Source organism: Musa acuminata, chromosome BXJ2-3 (genome assembly GCF_036884655.1).
Source record: "Musa acuminata AAA Group cultivar baxijiao chromosome BXJ2-3, Cavendish_Baxijiao_AAA, whole genome shotgun sequence".
Classification (NCBI taxonomy): domain Eukaryota; kingdom Viridiplantae; phylum Streptophyta; class Magnoliopsida; order Zingiberales; family Musaceae; genus Musa; species Musa acuminata.
In genome coordinates, this window is record NC_088340.1 from 9,639,862 (window position 1) to 9,655,083 (window position 15,222).

A 15,222-nucleotide genomic window follows, 5' to 3' on the forward strand; every position below is an offset into this window, starting at 1 on the left:
ACACAAGACATCTCATCACATAAGACTGTTTTGATCCTATTTTGCAGGCTACAGTAGCAAGATTTCTTCGTAAATCATGCTTGATTTATGAAGGAAGCATTCTTAAATCTGTCATAGGACTCAACCACATGACCATGCTACAATGATGCTTAATTAATCGTTTTATGTCTTCGTATGAATCAAACCTCAATGGTGTTTGTTTATGGTCTGTACATACACAGACAAAATGAATGAATGATAGCAAGAGACGAGCATATCTTCTTCGTACATAAATTAGTTCATATATCTCAATCCTCGGCCATCACTTCCTGCGTGCCACCAAGTCCTGGCATCGTTTGGGAACCAAATCTCAGGTCCTCTAAAACAGGTACTCAGCTGCTACTATTAACTCGGGCGATTTTGGCAGCTAAAATCAATGGGAAGACATTTTGCAGTTAATTAGAAGCTAAAAACTTCTTCTCATGTTCCAAGGAAAGAGATAAAAAAAAGAAGAGACCCAACCAACGAAGGAATGGATCAGACTCACTGATTCTTTTTTTTTAGGTTATGATCAATATTTTATTCAAGAGCCTCACGGAATCATGCACCCAAGGCTGGCTCATCGAGAGCAGATGACACTGTGGTGGCTAAAGTTGGATCATTTGAAATGTCAGCTAAGTTGGTGAGAGGTCCTGCATATATATATATATATCTCCGGATCCCGATGCTGTCTCATTGATGTCAACCCACCAACTGAAACACAGTGAGGTGTAATGTTTGCTGGCATCGACTTGATGACTTGTGGCATACGAAGACTTCCATCAGGAACTCAACAAACGACGAGTCAAGCGTTGACATCAACCGTGGTTAAGTCACCATTAGAAAAGACCGCTTATCGACAACATTAAGCAAGCACATGGGGGTGGGTATGAGTTTAGAAGGCTTAAGTATTCCTAATTGACAGCGTGGTGGTAGCAAAGCATGAGAAGGATACAAGTAGTAGTATAGATTGACAGGGGGACGATGGCGAAGAAGATAAAACAAATAATATGGCTAAGCCAGTGCAAGTTAATGGTTGCTTTAAGATATGCAAAATCTGGATGCGAAAGCTTTAGGTTTTTGATAGGCAAAAGTCATTGTCCAATCAGAAAGCCAAGTGTGATCATCATCATTCCAGTGGCAGAGAATCTTACATCCAATTATATGGCGCAGACAAGTTCCTACTACTTTGATGGAGTCAGACCTACCACGGACAAATATAGTAACGCACCCACCCCACTGTCAGCAGAGGTACTTCATGGTAGGTGGTCTGGGGACTTCAGCCATCTTTTTTCTTGGTCTATTATAATGAAGTAAATAATAAAAGCACACACCACACTGTCAACAGAGGCACTTCATTGGAATGGAATAGACCAAGAACAAGATTGACTGGGAACCATGTATGTAGGTTGGCTTTTTCCTTGACGAGACCCCTTCAAAAGAGCTGCCCCTCTAAAGTCCACCTAATGAAATAAATGGTAAACAATGGTTTCATCTTCTTCTCACATCCAAAGTGAACTCCTAGTCAATGTTGACTTTTGAGTTCCTCTCACTTTACGGGGACAAAATGTAAGAAGGGTTGGCAAATTGGCCAGTAGATAAATACCATCAGAAGGTCAACTTCGCCTACATCAATGATTAGCCATAAATCCGACTATCAGACCACATACAGGGTCTTCAAAATGCTCATCTGGTTGAACTCTTTACCAAAACACTCGAAATCCTTTAATAACACTGACCATGAAATGAATTGGGAATTGTTTAAAGTAGCAGAAACCAACAAGGAGAATCTTTTAGCAACAAAAAGATTATTGAGTCGTATTACATGGAAGAACATATAGACAACAAAGGGTCATGCATGTAAATGACAAGCAACAATTGACATGGCTGATGATTAGTAAACAAGCATTGGCGTCTGCATAAAGAACTTACTCCATCTACCCAAGTTTCTCTACACATGTATATCCAGTAGCTATCTTCTAATTAGATGATGTAAGATACGATGCAGAAAAAATGGCAGAAAACACTAGCTGTGAGTTCTTTCGGTCTATTCTCCAAATGCAAAGTTTAGGAAGGTCAATGATATGGAATCTTATCTCTATATTAAATATAGAGAGATCATTTTCATAACTCAAAACTCCGGTCGCTTTTATCTACTCTGATATATCTAAAGAAATAATATCCAGAAGCTTTGATCTTTTCATCTATAATACCACAGGATCAAACATGAAATGCAATGGGTTGACTGCTAAACCTAAATTACAGAAGAGAAACAGACAAATGCGCTTTTCTGCTCAATCAACCACAGGGGATAGCATTTCAGCTCTAAAATGATGTCTTTACTCCGGATCGCTTTGCATAAAAATGTTGAACATACCATCAATACAAATTAGCAAATCAAATAATAGGACCCAAGCCAAGAGTGTATAGTTTACATAACACCCAGAAACTAGAAATAAAGAAAGCTAGGAACAAACAAATGGCTTTTACTGGCTTCAAATACAGGAAAAAACCCCCAGGAACCAGAAGCTTGAATATTCATTCACCTCTTCTCCCATCACAATAAAATGGACAAGTTTTCTCTTAGTGGGTTTTCTGAGTTTTAGACCTCACAGGCCTAGCCGGTTTAATGATGTAACCGAGCAGGATAACTATGACTGGAACAACAGTGCCAACAAAGTATACACTCTGGTAAGCTGCAAGGGTCTCTTTCATGCTCAGGACCTTCAAAAAAAGGAAATAATTAAATAAATGCCTCTTCTGCAGATGAAAAAAAACCCTATTTCACACAACTATTTTTTCATTTAGGAGTCTGATATCATGTTTCCTGATGCAATTTTACACCTGCACCATACTAAACGAGCAAATGTAAAGCCTACTTCACAAACTACTTTCTGTCAAAAAATGTGGAAAAATGGCCCAAGTAACCATTATAAGTAACAGATGGAAAAGGACACTAAGAACTGCCCAAATAAAAAAAAAGATGAGCCTCCAACAATATGTAGAGTGCTGTTTGCAAACCCAAAGCATATCTATATGCACAAAATAGGAAAAGTCTCCTTCAATATCTAACCATGAAGCCAATGCAGGAGTAGTTGAGGACAAGCAGAGTGTAGGCGAAGTTTGTAAACGTCAGCATCTTTCTGAACAAAAAATTCTTCACGTTAACAGCTTGCTGCCATCTGTAGATTACTGTTCAATGGAAAGGAAGGACATAAACAAACGGAAAAGAGAGTTCAAGCAGTTTCATAAATTCATGAATAAATGCAATGCAAGACACAGCTTAGCCTAGACAAAATTTTGGTTGAAACTTACCTCGTGAACCTGCAATCATCAATGCTGATTGAACAAAGAATATAATATATCCAGGATACAATCCCTGTTTAGACATGGAGAGAAATTAATGTTACTGAGAAATTCTGTAAGCAATAAACATTTTCTGCTGCAGGTAGTCCCTTACGAATAGAAGTTAATCTAGATCATCTGTTTTCCTAGTTATCTTAAAAGTGTATCTAGTAATGAAAACGTTTATTATGACATCCAAAACGAGCTTTTCAATGATATCTAAAGCAAAACCTTCATGGATCTATAATGCAGAAACACAAATCTCCATCTTCCTGGACTTCCATGGAATTTTTAGATTATATTGAGACAACATTGTGGGAGTAAAGTTCAAGATAAGTTGAAAGATACTCGAAATCATCTCAAAGATTAGATATTAGCCCCAGAAAGAAATACCATGTGAACCATAGAGAACTATATTAATCCTTATTAAGCTAATACTTGCACGCAAACTTGCATAAAAATCAAATATATATTAACAGTCCAAAACTGGAAAAATGAAGTTTACTTTTCCCAGTATATAACACCTCATTATTGCATTCATAATTTTACCAGCAAAAGCTCATGCATAACTCACATGCCAAACGGCGCTAATTGTCTGTGTAGCCAGCAACTGAAAGAATCCAGGTTTCTTCCCTTTCTGAATGAGTCTCTCGTATACATCTGAAACAACATGGCCTCTCAGATTACTTGCTCTACTTAACAAAACATTTCACAGCAGATTGATCGGTACATACTACTGAAATAGAAGAAGCATGGCAAAACCAAGTAGCATTTAGCTAAAGTTTAGAAACTTTAGCATCATGTAATAGTAAAAGAATTGGCATATCATAGATTACTAGTAAACTAGTAATCACCATGACCACCTAATTAAAGTGAAAAAACAAGCATAACCTCAGCCAAATAATTGAGCTCCTTTTACCATTCTTCTCAAAGTTGATAGTTGCATTCGAATTGTTCTACACTTCTATGCGTCCTTAGGAGCTCATCTACTTCATTAATTGTTGTTCAAACTAGGGATTTGAATACCAGTCCGTATCGGCGTACTGAACTCTGCTCGATACGGTACGTACTGGTATATACCATCGGTACGCTAGGTTAAAATACCTTCACCTACCACACCAGGGCGTACTGATCGGTGTGCCTTGGTAACGGTTGAAATCCGAGGCGGTACATCTTGGTACCGATCAAAACACTGGTACTATCCGGTAGAGGATGGTCCATGTACTGGTATCCTCTCGGACCGGTACGTATCGCCTGTACCGAGCGGTACACATCAAAATCGAGAACCCTAGTTCAAACTAAGATTTTTAATTTTGTACCGTACCAATGTACCGAGCTTTACTTGGTATGGTACGATACAGCATACCAAGTGATATATCCTAGCATACCGCTAAGTATATGTATTTTTATATACATATGTATATAAAAATATGTTTATAAAAATATAAACATATGTTTATATATATAAACATATATATAAACATATATATATATATATATATAAACATATATATGTTTATATACATTTGTTTATAAAAATATCCCCTTTCCATCTCAAGAGATGGAAACGGGGTGATGGTGGAACGAGCGAGAATGCAACTCGTCGTCCACATCCCCAGCTCGAACTCATCCCCCGCGAGGCACTCCGCAATGCTTTCATGACAGCCGGATCCGGTGGGGATCCAGCCCAAGGCGAGCTCATCTCACGCTCCCCCGCCGCTGTCGCCCTCAACGACTGTGAGGAAGAAGACCAAGATGACGGCGAGAGCGAGAAGAGGAAGCAACAGTCCTACCCGGGCTAGGATCCCTTCCTTCGCTGTTGATCGCAACCTCCCCGACCACAGCGGTCACAATCCCTCCGCCCCCACTGCATTTCACCCAACGAAGCGAGGACCCACCCCCTACCACGTTTTGCCCGATAGAGTGCTTCTTCATGTCCCACCACATCCAACTCTCTTCTCCGTCATGCCTTCTCCGTCTAAAGAGCACCGCAGCCTCGTCTTCCTCACCGTCGTACTCCTCGTTCTGTCCGCCAATTGATACCGCCTGGTAGCAGGCGGTTCGCGTACCAGTCAACTGGTGGACTGGTACATACTACTTGGTACGGGTAATACAATTCGAACGGTGAACAAGTTCAACATGTGATGAATGAAGGTCATAAGGACTAATGTCAAAGCTTCCCTATCACAACTAGGTTGTGTTGTAACATCCACTTCTAGCAAAGCATGTGCACAAGAAAGCAAATATATATGTGCACACATTAATAAACACCAACGGGCTAAAGTGGTCCATATGCAAATTTCATGTCAACCTATATCCAAGAGGCTCTCAGGCAGGAGCAGCAAAGTGCTGCACAATCCACATAAGCAACCACTCTAATAAAGAAATTGGCCAACAAGATATATGCCTATAGAGAAGCACATGCTAACCTTTCTGCTTCTGAATCTAACAATTGAAGACATAATGCAAAAACCAAATCCCTCTAAAACCTAAGTTAGGAAACTCACAGTGGCGTAACCAAGTGCTGACTTGGATGTTCCATACAAGAGGCAACTGAACTGCACTAGTTGCAAACTCCACACCAAGAATATCAACATTTTTTGCACGGTCCCATTGTGGCTTGGGAGGAGAGGAATCTGACCAGCCACTGAAACCAAACCCAGATATGATAATCGAAGCTTCTGAGATTGACCAGATAAAGTAGTACTTCCAACGGGCTGTAAATCCAGACATGTACTGGTAGAACAGCCTGTGCCAGAAACCCCATTCATAGTATATGGGTTCGTTGAACCGATAAAGTGGGAAATGTGGTACTAATTGCAAGTACAAGCCCATACATATAGCAGCTTGAAGTAGAGCTCGCAATGTTGCACCAAGAGGTGATGGTAATGGACTGTTAGTGGAAGAAGCCCAAATCTGAACAAAGTCAAAAAATTGTTAGCCAGAGAACATAACCTGGAGGAAAGGCAAACAGTTAATCTGCTTTACAAATGCAAAGGAAAATGACATATGCTGCACATACTCCATTGTGTTCTGTCCATTCAAGATAATCCTTCATCTCATATACAGGACCCGCAAAGTGACTTCCACAGCAGAGGCAGTAACCAATATATTCAACTAAAGAGGGGCAACGAACTAATCGATTCTTTTTCTGAGCCTCACGTAAGCTTTCTTCCTTCAGTAACCCATCACTGTAATTTATTGCACATGATATAACCTTGAGAGTCAGCACCATTAAAGCTCCTACAATGGGAGAAGGAAATTATCTTAGTCACCATTAAAGCAAGTTACACATATTGAATGATGCTACTTCCATGTCTCCAAAACATACACTAATGTTCGATTGTCTGCTACCAAAAAAGTCCTTATGAGTAGGCATTTAAGAGTTGAACTTCCAAAGGTTGCTGACTCGATGAGTACAAAATGTAGAACTTCACAGTTGGATACTTCTAAACCAGAATTCCCAGATGGTAGTAATTAAACTAATAAAGAGTCATCCTAATGCAGTGCGGCGTAGTGCATGTTCTGCAAAGAAATGATATCTTGTTCTAGCAGATGCAATCACCAGGAGTTCATATCTCTGATCTTTGACATAGGTTCATGTTACTAGAAGCCCAAGCAGTGTTAATATGGAAAAATAAGCTTTGCCCTTGCTTATCAGTAAAGCAGAAACACAAATCAAATTCAGGAGGTGAACTATATCTCATGGCTACTAGATACTATCAATGTGACAATAGTGCAACTCTTGTGCTGCCAAGGAAAGATATATGTGGGTTCCTGTGGAACTTCCATGTCCAAGCATCATGACTTGGCTGAAAAGGCCATGACTGTTAACAAAAGCTTTCTCTAGGATACTCATGATTACATAACTAATTCCTTAATGTTAGGTGAGGCTCGGTCAAGTTTCTCTTAGATTAACTTAATATCTTCCTGAGGTCGTAACAGTATTCAGCAAAAACTAAAAAACACAGGATGAGTCACTTAATGCATGGATACTACAAATCTTAGTTTGTTGCTGCACGTGAAAGGGAATGCCACGTGGCAAGTGCCATATCAACAAGACCCATAGAAGAGTAACAATGCCCCCTACCATTTGTATATGCTGTAAGCTTTCTGTTTTGGCCCAAGATTTCTCAAAAGCATACGTTATGAATCAAAAAGCTCTTTGCTCCACCGTTGAGCATTTTCAAGGGGACATAAGGTTTCAGAAAGATCGAGCTCTACCTTTGAGTTCAGATTTGTTGAACGTTTATCATAGCTAAACATTTTTCCTTTCCTAAAACATAAAAACAGATATTTTGATACATCTGCTTTCAGATTGTTTCTTGACAATAGCTAGATATGCTAAGATGTATCCGTATGCTCTCTTCATCAACATGCAAGAAACAAGGTGTAAGATTGGGGAAATATTCAGAAAATTCATGTTTCACATTTTTCCTTTATTTTATAAAAAAAATCTGAGATAAAAAAGATGGTCGGTTCAAAAAAGTATTTGCAACAAGCTTGTTTAGTGTGACAGAAAGGACCAAATCTAATTGATGAAAAGTTTCAGAGGAATCAGTTCACTTTGCCTCATATTTTTCTAAAACTAATCTATGAACCCATCATCATAAACCATAAAACTAATTTAGGAAAATTAACAATTAGTACAAGAATCTTTGATCACTAACTGATATTGATGTATGCCAGTTGTTTAGGGTTCATATTTGTTAATTATGATGCATGTTTCATGCTAATTTTAACAGTAAACATCTGAAAAATTAGTTACTTCCCCAAAAGTCAAAAGTTAGAGACTCAAGATAAGCTGTTCCTTTCAGGTCTAAGAAATACGCCCAAGCAAATTATTTGCATTTTGTCTGCACAATCTCCTACTTCATGTGAACAAGAAGATGAGATGAGTTCTATTCAGCAGATTTCCCTTAAGCACAAATTAGGAAATCAAATGAAGTCCACTAATATTGACCTGAAAATAGATTTACACAATGCATCTCTTTGGGTCAAAGCTTATAATTAAGAGGCAAGAAAAGAAAACATATAAAACTAAATATTATTAATGAAATGCTTGATTAACACAAGCCAAACCTCATTACCTGTTGCATCAATCCCTCCTTCCTTCCATGCATCCCCACTCATATAATATACATGGCTACATAGAAATAAGGAAATTAGAAAAGGTTGCCAAGAAGAGAACATGGTTAGCAACTTCAAAAGCTAATAGTAAGAACTAAATCAAAAGAGTGTTATCATGAATCATCAAAGCAAACAAGCGCACATACGCCAGCATGATGTAGCTACAAGACATGCCTGATCCTACAAATAGAGTGGTAATGCAGAAATTCTTGCTTCGGATCAATGTATTCATAATGCTAGTAGGACATACACACTAATCATGCAGGGAACAGAGAAAGAGATTTAATTATTAAGAAGGTTCTTCAAAGTCGAAGAAGAATCTCGAAGGCAGTTGCAGTTGCAGGTCTATGAAGGTTCCTTAGGACCTAAATTATAAACAGGCTCCCCAATAACGTTGAAAATTCATCCAAGAGTAGCTCCACCGAGTGGAACGCTTAGAGGAGCTCCCATGTTATCACTTCCTTTCCTCTCATCGGCCCATCTGTAGCACTTATAGTTACAACCCTAACTCGATTATTTTCTAATAATTGTTATACAACACAAATCACATTAAAATCCATAGAACTGTAAGAACAAGAGGTTTTGACAAGTATGTTAAGTTCTAGTGCGAGAAATGAGTGTCACCATAACTATTGCTTTGACTCACAAGTGATTATAAAGACATTCAAATATAGTATGATAGTCTACCAAAAGCAGAATAGAATTCTGTTACAGTGTTTTCCACTTTTTATTGAAATAAAAATAAATTTTCTAGTTTCTGTTGTCTTTACAAAACCTCCACTCAAAATTCTCTTGACTGAATCAAGTCAAAATTTAAGTGCTGATGAGTCAAAATTCCGAAATAGTGCATCTAATTCTGAACACGACTTCAATGGCATAATTAACAACCCTTCTTTGACTAAGTTCTTAAGCTAATTTACTGCCAACCATCCCATAAATTCTTTCAGCATCAGCAAATAATTCTTTTGATACTCTTTTAATGACCATCCACCCTCGTTGACTACTTCTTGGCCCCATTTGTTCTTTGGCAGTCTTGCTTTGGATGATTTGGATGGTAAGTTATTGTTCAACCTATATTTTGCATGAACCTAATTTTGTTATACAAGCAATCTCCAAATCTATACCTCTTCATAACTTGAATATGGACAGCGTTAATTATCTTGGTTGTCATATTAGCTCTGAAATAACATTGGATGGAAATTATAGGCTCAAATTTATTATCCTATTCCCGTCTTTAAACGCTATAATGCTGATACTCAGCATTAAATAAAGCAAGAACTGAATTTGGAAGAAATGAGCGTCTTTGTTAGACCCAGCATGGCACTTGGTTTGCTCACACCAAAAGTAGAAAGATACTACTGCACATCACGAATTTTTTCACACCACAACCGAGACCAAATAAAGGAATTATCTCTCGCGAAATCAAAACACCCTAATCTTCCCAGCCATTAGGATTTCTACAAGAACCTAAATAAACCACCAGATCCAATGTGATATAACAAAATTAAGCTCGAATTGAGCATCAATCGGAGCAGGATCGTACCATCCGATGAGATAACCGAAGCCAGCGAAGAAGGTAATAGCGCCGGCGTAGCGGCGGATGAAGAGCATGGAGGCATAGCTCACGGACATGGGGATCAGGAAGTGGAGGTTGGAGGAGGCGCCGAAAGAGAGGTAGGAGAGGACCGCCCCCGAGAGGGCGGCGTAGAGGTGTCGCGGTAGCGTCCCGGGGACCAGCCGCCACGCGAGGCTCACGGGAATCGTGGCCACGAAGCAGAAGAGGAAGCGGAGGACGGGGACGGAGACCCCGATCGCCGCCGCCATCGACGCCATCTCCATCGCCATGGGAGCGAGCGATCGAGCGCAAGAAAGGAGGAGAAGAAGGGTTTCGCCTCTTGACCGCACGACGGAGATATCAAATCCTATTTATATTAACTTGCACCGATGGGAACGATCAGAGATTAGCCTGATTCGATTCAACTGGGCGGGGCCCACATGGGTTGTATCGGAGTTCGCTCCTCGTAAGTTCCCCTCCTCGCAGTCCGTTAGTGGCTGGTTTTAATGGGTTCGCGTGGGGGTCGGAGGCAAGAGGGGTGAGTAAAAGCTCGAGATCGACTGGTTTTACGGACGGGGGCTCCGACGCTCTGACACATCCTTGCGTCGACTCGACGTAACAATCCCTGCGAACCTACCCACCAATGGCGAGTCGTCGAAAGTTAACTCTGACAAGTCTCTGCACGACGTACACCGGGCCTGCAATTGGGTACTCCTGTGGGTATGTGACCAGAGACAGGACGCCATTTGAGGCGCTCTCAGAACTCGTGGGGGAGGGGTGGGCGGGGGGGTGCCACGAGACACGTGAGGGTCCGATATCAACCGCTCGATAATGTTGCCTCGAGTATATCGTCATAGCGGTACGTTTAAAATGAGTGGTAATAAATGGCTCCCAAATGGAATCGACGGCTCTTAAATGGTTTGCCGGTTCTGCATCCAGGTTGGTGGACAACGGGTCCCACGAGTGATAGGACTCGCTTAAATTGATATTAAAATATTAATATTTAAATTGGGATGATTTGAATACTTTTTTGTTAGTCATTAATTTGATTGGAATTAAAATACAATAAAATTCACATGTGTTCTATTTGTGGCTTGTGTTATTAGCTGAGATAGAGAAAACGAGAAGCAATGATCTCTATTACACCAAAATACATTCCCAATGGATGTTTTATTTTTTCTATGTTCATTTTATAGACAAAAAAGGAAGAAGAAATACATTAGAAGGGGGAAAAGAAAAAAAAACCTCACCCTTGGCATTACATGAGGAATAAATAATATGTACATCCACAAGGCTGTGACAGCAAAATACTACTTATAACTCGCTCATCATTATAAGCTAAAAGAGATGATAGGATGCAATTGCTGGCCTAAAGCCTTTGGGCCAAATGGAAACAGAGTCAACGCAGAGGCCACCTTTTGTGTGTGTGCAGTCGATCTGTATCATTGAGAACTTAATTTTGATTGGTGCACTGGAGCTCCTGATAGCAAAATCTCCTACGTGGTAATGGAGCCAACTTCCTGGTTCGTCTAGATAACACTTGGATTGAGCAAGTTGACCATCCGACGTTGATAGTTGAAATCTTACTGGCTTCTTGTCCCATCCATGTATGTGCTCGGGGCTACAGACGCGGCGGCCAAGTCGTCTAATGGCTCTACCTAAATGAAGTCGAAAAAATAGGCTGTATATACCTTCTGGAAAGCAGAATTCTACTTCCCCACGTACCTCAAGCCACCATATTTGATGAAGGTATGCAACCATGTGAAACCTACAAGGTAACGAGCTTCATGTCAGTTTACTTTGTACAAATCACAAAATTCTATTAGGATGAATGAGAATCAAAACTACAGAACAGTGCACGGTTGCAGCTGCGGTTGTTCATCATTCTATAATGACAAATAGCACGGGCTGAATTGTCGATGAATAATTCTGGATTTCTGGTCTATAGTACCTTTGCTCAGTATTCCAGTTAAGTGTTTCAATTGGTAAAGCAAGGTATTAATTAGATTGCACCCAGCATAATAATGCGATCCAATATTCTGAGAGACATTGATGACTGGAAATCCTTCTGAGTATCATCGGTCAGTCTCCCAAAATGTTAAATCGTCTTGAAATAGGTACACTTCAGTAAAGAAAATGCTAATAATGCATATGGGAACCACCAAAGGAAAGAAATATCACTACATAACAATCTACAAACCCAGCAGTCACAGTGTATATTTGTTGTTCATTCTACCGAAGGATGTCCTCATATAAAATCTAAATTTTACGAAAGCAAAGATACACTTAAAAAGCCTTAAGGTGGGATACGATGTTGAAGAGCTAAGAAATAATAATGTTTACATCATGATATGGTGCGGGATGGAGATGCACCACACACTGGTTATGTGCATCCGGCAACTAGAGTTAATTGGTTTGTCCTTCTATGTAACAGTAGATGTTGAACCACTTAACGAAGCTGTCTTTTACGTCAAGTAAGATACTTTGGAATTACTAGTCATTCATTACGACATAAAGATGCCAGAGAGGAAGTTTAAATAACATGATCTACAAATTCAATGGAATAAATTTGCAGTATAGAAGCAAAACTAAAGCTGGGAACATGAGAATGTTCACATCATGATATGGTGCAGGAAGGAGATGCACCACACATTGGTTATGTGTACCTGGCAGCTAGCGTTAATTGGTTTGTTCTTTTATGTAACAGTAGATGTTGAACCAATTAACTAGGCTGTCTTTTACGTCAAGCAAGATACTTTGGTATTACTAGCCATTCATTCCAACATAAAGATGCCAGAGAGGTAGTTCAAATAACATGATCCACAAATTCAATGGAATAAATATGCAGTACTGAAGCAAAACTAAAGCTGGAAACACGAGAAGTGAGTAGTGTGGAATGGGAGAAGATACAGTAACCGAGTGGTCAAGCTTTCACCACAGTAACATACTTGATAGTTCTGTATAGATGTTGTATAAGCTGATAATGACATTATGCAGCAACAACCTATTAAGCCAATCCAAGTAGACAAGCAATCCAACCCTACCGCAAAATTTATAATCGAGTGGTCAGGCTTTGTGCCAACCCTTACAGTCAAACAATCCAACCACAAGTTTTCATATAATTCAACCCTACCGCAAAATTATGACATAGATACAAGCATATTAAAAGAGAACACTAACGATACAACTTAACTCAAGGTAGCACATGTACTTAAGCTCACAATGTAAGATCGACAAGCACGAGCTAGATCGTACTTCAAAGTAAGTAAAATCACATATTTCTCAGACGTATGTTAACAAATATTAACTTTCTGAAGTAAAGCAGAGCCTTAAATATTCTGATTAATGGTTATGGTAATCAAAGCAGAAACTTAACCAGAGACGATAACAACATGACATATTTAAGCATCGAAAACCAGGGAAGGCATTTACCTAGATTCAGCAGTAGGTATAAAGTTCCAGTATCTCCTATCGTCGATCCCCGTTATTGACATTGCCTTTGAAGAAATCGACATACAAATCAAACATCGGCTTTTCTCCAGGCAAAATTCCTACACGATTCACCCAAAATAAAGAAGTTCCATCTATATAAGAAAAACAGCCACCAAATCAGAAAAATGATAATTGAAATCAGAAAAATGATAATTGAGTTATAAAATTTATCATCAAATCAGGTAACTTTCATTTACTTCTGAAATGAGCACCTTTGCATACGACAAGCGAATAGAAGCCAAATACCCCAAATCCAAAAGATATGGGATGTCGTAATTAGCTTATTTCAACAACAAAAAATCCCCTCTTTTTTTGTTTCCCTTACTCTTTTACTTCGTTGAACTACAAGATGCGGATGAATTAAGTCGAATGATGAAAAGGAGAGAAGATTCTGCACCCATACCATGTATGCCCCATTAAAGGGATTGCGACGACAAAGCAGTGCAAAGATCTGTTTCTTGCTAAGCTTTTGCCCGTCGGAATTATCCTCGCCCAACGCCTTCCCCAACAAATACATATAATTCCCGGGCAACTTCGTCTCCCAGACGACGTCAGAAGACGCCGCAGCCCGGAAGGTGTGACAAATCCGAGCCAGCCGGCAGATTTCCGGCGGGTCAAGCCGTAGCAGGATCCCCGCCACGCAGCTCTCCGGCAGGTCCCCGAGCCCCGTCCGGCCGCTTGCCCTCTCCAGCCCCGCGGCGCTCGAGTTCCCGTTCCCCATGGAAGACGCCAACCCCAGCCGCCAATCCAAATCCCCACCGGAGACGCCCGCTCGAAAAGGAGCGATCTTGATCTTGACGGGGGACTAATTGGGGCGGCACCGGTAGAGGGTGAGGGATTTGGAGGAGAGGAGGAGGGCGACGCCGGATCGCTTCGCGGAAGGCGGAAGATTCAGGAGGAGGAGGAGACGAAGCCCACCATCCATTCCAATTCGCGCGAGCTCGCCGGCTTCCCCGTTTGGCTTCTGGACGCAGCAGCTCGTTCTTGTGGATGCTTCTGTTGCGACCCTCTCTACGGTCTATTTATTGGACACTGAAAATAAATAAAATAAGTCATTTTTCACATAATTACGAAAAAACGTTGCAACATAACGTAACATTCTCGTGAGCTAATAATAATTGCAATGCATTGGAACGTCTCCTCCACATGTCCAAAATATTCATCTAACATATCATGTTGCTGACTAGATCATGCCTAAGATGTCCATCACTATGCTACCTAACGTAAGTGGATTATTTATTAGGATTCATGTTCATTACTAGGTTGGAGACAATAATACCTTATACACTCACTCAATTACACACAATTTATTGTATATAGCTAAGCAAACTAATATTAATCTCTAAAAAATATTGATCAAATGATAACTTTATGTCATTTCATAGACACAAAAAAGAAAAACATAAATATCATTCGTTTGGGTCCTCGCGGGGCTCACAGCTGACGACCAATGGGATACCTCCCTGTTTGCCCGCTGAGGACAAGAGACAACAATTCCAAAGATTGCCTACTCATGTGAATCAAAAGAAGCAACTTTAGAGTTCAGGGAGACAGCTTACCAAGCGCATCCTGTGCCAAGCGATAAGAATTCCAGGGGGCTTAGCTTGACACTAAGAATGCATTCTTAGTGTCAAGCTAAGCCCCCTGGGATCATTTGGGTAACCTTTCACATCCACATCATT

The 15,222-nt window shown here is 40.1% G+C and overlaps 2 protein-coding genes across 2 annotated transcripts; both read right to left on the reverse strand.

The window, feature by feature from the left end:
• Positions 1-2,335: 2,335 nt before the first annotated feature.
• LOC103977987 (lysophospholipid acyltransferase 1) lies at positions 2,336-10,413 on the reverse strand. The gene is made up of 8 exons (XM_009393676.3): positions 10,037-10,413; positions 8,454-8,509; positions 6,386-6,606; positions 5,871-6,279; positions 3,938-4,023; positions 3,334-3,397; positions 3,092-3,210; positions 2,336-2,742 (listed from the first exon to the last, which is right to left on the reverse strand). The coding sequence occupies exons 1-8, from the start codon at positions 10,336-10,338 to the stop codon at positions 2,602-2,604; spliced, it is 1,398 nt and encodes a 465-aa protein (XP_009391951.2). The 5' UTR covers positions 10,339-10,413; the 3' UTR covers positions 2,336-2,601.
• A 788-nt stretch (positions 10,414-11,201) lies between these two features.
• On the reverse strand, positions 11,202-14,557 carry LOC103977988 (F-box protein PP2-A13). Its single transcript, XM_018823470.2, has 3 exons — positions 13,944-14,557; positions 13,481-13,599; positions 11,202-11,816 (listed from the first exon to the last, which is right to left on the reverse strand). Exons 1-3 carry the CDS (start codon positions 14,259-14,261, stop codon positions 11,387-11,389), a joined length of 867 nt encoding a protein of 288 aa, XP_018679015.2. The 5' UTR covers positions 14,262-14,557; the 3' UTR covers positions 11,202-11,386.
• Between the last annotated feature and the right edge of the window lie 665 nt (positions 14,558-15,222).

What these genes read in the sequence shown, in the direction of transcription:
- LOC103977988 (XM_018823470.2), bottom strand. Translation starts at nt 14,261, where the DNA reads ATGGGGAACGGGAACTCGAGCGCCGCGGGGCTGGAGAGGGCAAGCGGC. An exon ending in CCTTTAATGGGGCATACATG is followed by an intron (nt 13,600 to 13,943) that starts GTATGGGTGCAG and finishes TGAATCGTGTAG; the next exon opens with GAATTTTGCCTGGAGAAAAG. An exon ending in ATACCTACTGCTGAATCTAG is followed by an intron (nt 11,817 to 13,480) that starts GTAAATGCCTTC and finishes GTTACCTTGTAG; the next exon opens with GTTTCACATGGTTGCATACC.
- LOC103977987 (XM_009393676.3), bottom strand. Translation starts at nt 10,338, where the DNA reads ATGGCGATGGAGATGGCGTCGATGGCGGCGGCGATCGGGGTCTCCGTC. An exon ending in TTCGGTTATCTCATCGGATG is followed by an intron (nt 8,510 to 10,036) that starts GTACGATCCTGC and finishes ATTTCTATGTAG; the next exon opens with CCATGTATATTATATGAGTG. An exon ending in GATGATTGCAGGTTCACGAG is followed by an intron (nt 3,211 to 3,333) that starts GTAAGTTTCAAC and finishes TCCATTGAACAG; the next exon opens with TAATCTACAGATGGCAGCAA.